The 8,525-nt window shown below is 41.7% G+C and overlaps 1 protein-coding gene across 1 annotated transcript; it reads right to left on the minus strand.

The window, feature by feature from the left end:
* Positions 1-2,781: 2,781 nt before the first annotated feature.
* On the minus strand, positions 2,782-5,440 carry si:dkey-202e17.1 (uncharacterized protein LOC555344 homolog). Its single transcript, XM_037693594.1, has 2 exons — positions 4,751-5,440; positions 2,782-2,946 (listed from the first exon to the last, which is right to left on the minus strand). The coding sequence occupies exons 1-2, from the start codon at positions 5,354-5,356 to the stop codon at positions 2,782-2,784; spliced, it is 771 nt and encodes a 256-aa protein (XP_037549522.1). The 5' UTR covers positions 5,357-5,440.
* Positions 5,441-8,525: the final 3,085 nt, after the last annotated feature.

Genomic DNA, 8,525 nt, shown 5'->3' on the forward strand with positions numbered 1-8,525 from the left:
TCACCTAGAACCACTCTGCCTTGGGAGACCCTACATGGGGCAATTACAATTTCCCCTGACAGCATAACTATTCTGGTGCACAAACACCTCCACCATGAGAAGGTAGTGATTTAATTCATTTACAGTGTTTCAAATGATATTTCTCTAAAGAAATAGGCTTGTGGGTGAGCTGAAATGTGTACATTGCAGGTCAGGCATAAGCATCTGCCCCGAGGCAAGAGAAAGCATTCATGCATTCTAGGCCTGAGAGGGGCACTCCCTGCAGCCACACAGACTAAACTGGTTACATCCTCCCTCTGCTTTTTATGCCAAGACTTTTATTGCAGGATGAAGGGGGACATGATCCACAGCTGTACTGGATAGCTGTAAAATAAATGGTTTGTCAACAAGGTATGAGCTCCTAAAACACCCACACCCACTCCTACAAATGCATTTAATCTTAAACCGTCATTACACATGGTTAAGTGTTCAGAATTTTAGGTATATTTTCCCCACACTTTTTCTTAAACATATTCACTTCTGAGCCCCACAAAGGAGAGAGAAAATATATGTTTATTTTTTGTGAGATCTCAAAAATGTTTACAGTAAGTAGAGTCGTACAGTGTTGTTCCAAAGTAATTATCCCAAAAAGACTGTGTTCTTTGTCGAAGTGTGTATCAAGCATGATAAGCAGATTCCAATGATGACTCATAGATCTCAACCAAGTAGACCACAGAGTAGACCTAAGAGTAGACCTTGGAGTTTACTCAGATTAGACATCAGCATAGACATCAGAGTAAATTTAGAGTAGACCTCAGAATAGACCTCAGAAAATACCTCAGATTAGATTCAGAGTAGATCTCAGAGTAAATTTAAAGTAGACTTCAAAATAGACCTCAGATTAGATTCAGAGTACATCTCAGAGGAGATTTAGATTAGACCTCGAATTATACATTAGAGTAGACCTCAGAGAAAACTTCAGAATAGATTTAGAGTAGACCTCAGTGTAGACCTCAAAGAAGACCTCAGCATAGATTTCCAGTAAACCTCAGTAGATCTCAGATAAAGCAGAGTAGATCTCAGAAAAGACCTGAGTAGATTAAAGGCTACAGAATACTCGGGCGGACCTTTTTCTGCACAGACTTGACGCGCACTGTCTGCAGAGAGTTGAGACTTTATACTCAAGCGTCCACCCTGAGCTGCTGCAGACCAGCGCCGCAGGCAAGGGGTGTTTACCTTCGAGACAAATTGAGGTCGCCATTTGGTCATTTCATCAACTATCCCTCTCATACAATGCTGTTATTGCAAGTATCACTCAGTCCTGAATAGCAAGAGACCATCAGGGCACAAAAAATCGACCATTAGGCTGATGGGCCTCCTTTTGCATGTGAACAATTAGTTTTGGCTTTCACCAGCAAACTGGTTGATCCACTTATAAGGTTCTGTTTCTAAGACTGCGTTTGTTGCATCTCCGCAGACTGAAGAAGTGTTTTGGATAAAAGACAAAATGTTTCAACAAAGATGAAACCATCCAGAGTACCTGATCTTGTTAGATTCCTGGATTATTGGGCATGCATCAGGAAAGAACATTTAGAGTTCTCTTATTTCCTCTCATTAAATGTCAACATTTTAGCTGCACTACGTTAAAGTTTGTGACGTAAAAACAAACATTCAAAGTTTCCAAAAGGTACAAACGCTCTTTTGAACATCTCTGTGCCCAGCATTGTATGTAATAATTATATTATATACATATTCATAATAAACTTCATTATTAGCTTTGAAATGATTTGAATTTTTTTTTCAGTATTTTAAAATTTGATGGGAATTAATATAATAATGATAAGAATACCTTATTTATAAAACTCTTTAAAACAACCACAGCTGCAACAAAGTGTTGTACATATAAAATCAAGAAAGTTTAATCACAAAAAAAAATAAAGCAGATGTTAAAATATTAAGATCAATAAAAACAATAAAAACAGTGCAGAGCAAATTTCAGGCTGTGCCAAAAGTCAGGTAGTAAAAAATGTGTTTTTAAAAGAGTTTTAAAACTAGACAGTGAAGAGGCTCGTCTGATGAGAAGAGGGAGATCGTTCCACAGTCTTGGAACAGCAGAAAAAGCTCTGTCTCCTCTGAGCCTCCGTTTGGACCTCGACACCTCCAGGAGCAGCTGATCAGCTGATATGAGGCACCGGGCAGGAGAGTATGGGTGAAGCAGCTCAGACTGGAGGCGTCTGAGGGAGAACTGGCTGACTCCAAGGTAAAAAGTGTTACAGTAATCCAGTGACAAAAGCATGGATTACTGTTTCCAGCTGCTGTTTTCTGAGGATGGGCTTTACTTTAGCCAGCTGTCTGAGATGATAAAAACTGGTCTTGACCACCGCACCAATCTGGGAATCGAATTTAAAATCACTGTCTATTTTAAAACCCAAGTTAGAAACAGTTTTCTTTACATGTGGTACCAGAGGACCCAGATCAACAGGGCAAGGTTCACAAGAGCCACTAGGACCAAACACCATCACTTCTGTTTTCTTTTCATTGAAATTTAAGAAGTGTAAAGACATACAGGCTTTGATGTCTTCAAGACACAACAGAAGTGGCCTGATTGAAGGGACATCTTTCTTTTTTAGTGGCATATAGATCTGACTATTATCAGGATAACAGTGAAAAAAGTGAAACAGATGTAATTTACCAGCAGATTTTGATAAGTACTCAAGTTTTAGACAGGATCAAGACAAGTTTAACTAGGCTCAAAGCAGTAAAACTTTTCTGTCATCTTTTTTTCTTGGTGCAGGCCATCAACTATTTCAACTTGGTTTTGTTGTTCGTTTGTAGTCCTTCTTTAGGATTAAACCTGTACTTGTATCCATACGGCCTCAGATGGTAAGTCAGGTATTCCAACACGTACATTTGAACAGCGTAGATGTAGTGAAAGGACACCACAAAATCTGAACAGCAACCTGGACCCTGAAGAAACCAACAAAAAAGACAAAAAGCATTGATGTATGAGTGAAGCTATGCAGTTAGAGGCAAATAGTAAATCAATTCAATTCAATTCAATTCAAAAATACTTTATTAATGCCAAAGGGAAATTATTTGTTGTTGTAACTCGTTGTCCTCATTTCATTAAGCGATGTTATAGATGTTGATGGCTGTAGGCAGGAAGGATCTCTTGTAAAGGTTCTTCCCACAGTGGATCCTAAGAAAGTGGTTGCAGATGCTGTCCGATCCGTCCACCCAGACTTGGCTGGCCTCTCCGTTCCCCCGGGCTGCAGGATCGCCTGAATACCGGGCAGAACTCCTCCCAGAGCGATGGCCACTCCTCCCAGCAGTCTGCCGAGCTCCTTTTCACTGCGGACAGCCAACTGTATGTGCCAAAGGACGATCCTGTCCTTCCGCTGTCATGAGTCGTGTTTCCTTCTAGTTCCAGGATCTCAGTGGTCAGGGACTCGAGCATAGCTGGCAGGTAGATGAGAATGTGTCCACAGAACATCCTTTTCAACTCATTTGAGATTTGGGGCTGTAGTTGAGAAATTATTTGAGCTTTTGAGATGTTAAGCAGCTGCTGTTGGTTGTAGAAAACTGCCTTGTTGCAATGGTTACGCATCATAACAAATGTCCAAAACTAAAAAAGTTTCAGTAAAAATCCTTCCAGCTGCACAGCATCCGATACCAGAGGAAACAATCATCCAAAAAATGTGATTTACATCCAGAAAAAGAGGAATTAAAGTTTCCAAAAGCAAAATCTCAGAATGAAAGTACCAGAGCTACTCCAACATGCAGCCACCTTGAGCGGCGCAATTCTAGAACATCAATGGTCTATACTTATATATAGCCTTTCTATCTAAGCAAGATACCTAAAATGTTTTACAGCACATTCTGTGCCCTCATTTAGCTCCACACACACATCCACACAGCACTCCACTGGATCTCTACAGATATTATATGAATCTGAAGAGACTAAATGAATATAGAGTAAATGAATAATGGAGTAATAGTTTTACTAGACTGTCTGTAATAAATAATAATAATGAATCAATGTAAAATAAATGAAGAACATTATAGACAACCCTCAGCATCCTCTTCATCAGATTGTCATACAACAACAGAGTGTCTTCAGTCAGAGGCTTCTTCAGAACTGCTGTAAGACGAGATCCTTCCTGCCCACAGCCATCAGTATCTAGAACAACTCTTTAATGAAACCAGGAAGATGAGTTACCACATTTAATTTCCCTCAAAGTATTTTTGAATTGAATTGATCAGTGCTTTATCACATTCATAGACTCATGGAACACACATCAGAGGCAATAAGGAGTTCAGTGCCTTGCCCAGGGACACTTCAACATGTGACTGCATAGTGGTGGAATCGAACCCCTAACTCTCCTATTGGATAATGACTGCTCTAACCACTCAGCCACAGCTGCCCTTGAGGTGTAAACAATGACAGAGACCTGTCAGAGAGGTTTTATACATGTCTTCATGCAGGTGACCTAAACATCTGTTTGTAAAACAGGAAGACAAAGACCCTGATGACCCTACCCTGGGAGGGGAGCGTGATTATTCTGCATGTGAATTCACTGCATAAATGCTCAGCAAAGATTGGAACTCCACTCTGTCCAGTATTTAATTGTTAAAACTGTCAGGATGGGAAGCAAAATGTCTTCAGCTGCAGATTGAAAATCCATTTTTTTGCTGTTTTTAATTTATTTTATTTGCCCTGTCCTGGACGACAGAGTCTACAACCGTGTGTGAAGAGTACAGTTTGACTTACTTCAGTTGGAGCGTAGTAGTCATAAAGTAAATACCAAGGTCGAGACCTTGCTGGCTGTCGAACAACATAATAGTCTGGAGGATAAGGATGAAATGTTTGTCTTCCCCTCATGTCTCTGGAGTCAGCTGGCTGCACCTTCATTGTCTCCATACATTTCCCCAGAGCCATGTCTTCTATAGAGGAGAAATGGGTGCACTCTCCAGTGCTAAAGCCTTTGACAAACCTTCTCAAGGCTTCTTTACTCAGGACATAACCTGCTCCTCCACTCATGTAGCCCTGACTGATGAAAGGCGTGAACCTTCTGCCCAGGTATAATGGCTTCTCTGGATCGTACTTTAATAAGACGTAATGCAGATTTTCCATGACCACGTATGTGTCATCGTCAGCTTTCAGGAACCAGTTTGCTTCATCCAGGTGGTGTTGGTGGATGTACTGAAGGGCTTTGATGGTCTTCCAGTACAGGTTGTCTCTCCCCTCACTCACATTCAGCTGCACAGTGGAGAAATCAGTTTTCACTGAGCTCATGTAGATCACTTTGCCGCAGCGCTTGGCCCATGTTCCTCTGATGTGTTTGGTTCGTGTTTCTAGGTTCTTGGGTCCAGTCATGATCCAACATAAAATCTGAGGACTGCTAAATGAATGTTCTTCAGTGATGTTGCTCTCACCTGCAGAAGAAATGCAAAATGCATAAATCTCACTGTGATTATGTCAGAGCCAACAGTAATGACATTTACTGTTGAGACTAAACTTAATTTTAAAGTACGCACATCTTGAAGAGTCAAATGGAACACAAAACCAGATTTTAAAGAGTGTATGGTTTTCAGTGTTAAAAACAAATCTCCCATCCTTTAACCCCACATAAAAAATGTTACCAGGACTTCTTTCTTCCACCTGAACAATATCACTAAAATTAGAATAACCTTGTCAGTGACTGGTCTGCTCCATGCATTTAAAACTCCTGGACTATTATCCTACTATAAAGAGACCATCTTATCACAAACAGAACTGGTTTGTTCCACTTTGGAGTAAGCTGTTGGGGGAAGAATCAGTTTTGTTGTGTGTTTCCTTGACTGATGAAGCCTTCCGGACCGAAGGCGAAACGTTTCATCATAAAAACAAGAAACTGTCCTGATGACCTGACTGAAAAATGTTGGGCTCCAGGACTACTGTTTTTTGTTTGTTTGTTTGTTTTGTTGTTGTTGTTGTTGTTTTTTTTGGTTTTTTTTTTTTTTTGGGGGGGGGGGTTATCTGGGTGTCCAAAAATTCTTTAAGAAGTCTTCAAATTATTCAAAATGCTGTTGCTAAAGTTCTGATGAGATTTAGGAGAAGCATTTTTCTACAGAGGGTAGCACGGTGGCGCAACTGGTAGAGCTGCTGCCTCTCAGCGAGAAGGTCCTTGGTTCAAACCCCGGTCCAGGGGCCTTTCTGGGTGGAGTTTGCATGTTCTCTCCGTGCATGCGTGGGTTTTCTCCGGGTGCTCCGGTTTCCTCCCACAGACCAAAAACATGCATGTTAGGCTGATTGGTAACTCTAAATTGTCCCTAGGTGTGAGTGAGAGAGTGAATGGTGGTTTGTCTCTATGTGGCCCTGTGATGGACTTGCGACCCGTCCAGGGTGTACCTCGCCCCTCGCACAGTGACTGCTGGACATGGGCACCAGCGACCTCCGTGACACAAAATGGAATAAACAGGTAAAGATAATGGATGGGGGCAGCACGGTGACGCAACTGGTAGAGCTGCTGCCTCTCAGCGAGCAGGTCCCTGGTTCAAACCCCGGTCCAGGGGCCTTTCTGGGTGGAGTTTGCATGTTCTCTCCGTGCATGCATGGGTTTTCTCCGGGTACTCCGGTTTCCTCCCACAGTCCAAAAACATGCATGTTAGGCTGATTGGTAACTCTAAATTGTCCCTAGGTGTGAGTGAGAGAGTGAATGGTTGTTTGTCTAGTTTGTCTCTATGTGGCCCTGCGATGGACTTGCGACCCGTCCAGGGTGTACCCCGCCCCTCGCACAGTGATTGCTGGACATGGGCACCAGCGACCCCCGTGACCCAAAATGGAACAAACGGGTAAAGATAATGGATGGATGGATGGAGATAATGGATGGATGGATGGATTTTTCTACAGATTTAGCTTCTCTCCATTGGCTTCATGAATTTAAAGTCTTTCTTCTAACATAAAAAAAACTCCAACAACCAAGCTCCATCTCACATTAAAGAACTTATCGATCCATAATTTACTAACAGACCACTTCACAAAAAACAACAACTTTAAAGCAATATAAAAACTAGAAAGCACAGTTTCCTCAAATGATAGGGGTGGTTGGTTTGGCAACGGCCATCTTGGATTTGGATGTTTCAACATAATTGTTAATAGGGAACCATTCTTATTATATTTAACCTTTATTTATACAGGTAGTCTTGTTGAGTCATGAGGACTCACTTTCAAGAAAGACCTGTTTTAGACAGACAACATATAGAGTGCAATAAACAACAATATACAACAATAAAAGCAATTAAAAATCAATAGTGTTATGAAAACAATCAAATCAAAGCGCCATATAAAACAAGGTAAAGTGTAGGGGTTTTCAGTGTGTTCTCTCCACAGACTCTTGAGTTCCTGCAGCAGAGTTAATCATGCCCAGCTGCTGGCCATCTCCCTAATTACCTCCAGGACTATATGAGGCTGCAGACTTGCTTCATCCAGTGCCGGAGCATATCTTGTTGAGGGTAGTTGTGCTCCTGGCCTTTCAAGTGTTTAGTTATATTTTTGAATACTTACCTGTGTGTCTTCTTCATTCTGACAGACCTTGGTTTTTCCTGCACCTCCAGTCGTTTCATGCAAACCTGTGGATTGATTCTGTACTTACCTGAGCTCAAGTTTCTCCTCGTGGACTCCAGCCAAACTACTACCCCTCCTGTCTCGACCTCCACGCTCCACCTGTGCATCGACCTCTTACTGGAATTTGGATTTGTTACATCTCCACCCTGTGTCACCCCACCTGTCATTTACAGTAAGAAGAATATTATCATTTCCCGACCATCATATCATCCATCCTCCAACCAATAAGAATTCAATCGTCTCCCTTTCCCTTCCAGGGGTTTTCCAGTTTCAGCTCCTGTGAATATAAGTGTCGTCGTCATCATCAGTTTGTTGTCCTTCAGTCCGTTCTTTCTGGGTACACTCCGCTATTATGACAGAAATGCTCCAGCCACAACAGACTACCCAGAACATGACTGAGGGAGGGCAATCTCAGGATGTTAACCCACAAACTAAATGTTTGGATAAAATGGAGGCTGCATTACAGCAGATATTGACCCAGCAAGCCATAAACTAATCCAATCTACGAGAGCTTGGGGGTATGTTATCCACGACTAATTAAAACATCGCTCAACTACTTCCTGTTTCACAGCTCACCCAACATAGCCTCACACCTGCTCAAGATATGGCAGCTACAGCCACTCTAAGCTCCAATGAGATGTCTATCAAACCCTCTGAGTTTTTTAGCGGCGATACAGATCAATATGGTGGATTGTTACAATGTCGTCTGGCGTTCTCGAGAGCTCCCCAAACCTATGCCTCAGATGTAGCTAAGATCTCATTTATTATAAGTCAGTTAAAAGGAGAGGCGTTGGGTAAATGCGCATCTGTTATCGCGCTCCCTCGACTCATTGACTTTTTCTGATTTTTTTTTTTTTTTTTTTTTTTTCCTCTCCAAGATTTCTCAGTGGTCTTCGATCACCCGCTACAGCAGAAGGAGGCAGTGAAGTGACTATTAAAG

This window comes from Nematolebias whitei, chromosome 19 (genome assembly GCF_014905685.2).
Source record: "Nematolebias whitei isolate Nwh7 chromosome 19, NemWhi1, whole genome shotgun sequence".
Lineage (NCBI taxonomy): Eukaryota > Metazoa > Chordata > Actinopteri > Cyprinodontiformes > Rivulidae > Nematolebias > Nematolebias whitei.

Excerpts from the sequence above, each read along its gene's own strand:
- si:dkey-202e17.1 (XM_037693594.1), bottom strand. The coding sequence starts at position 5,356 with ATGACTGGACCCAAGAACCTAGAAACACGAACCAAACACATCAGAGGA. Across the intron at positions 2,947-4,750 it reads ACTACTACGCTCCAACTGAA|GGTCCAGGTTGCTGTTCAGA; the intron begins GTAAGTCAAACT and ends TGGTTTCTTCAG.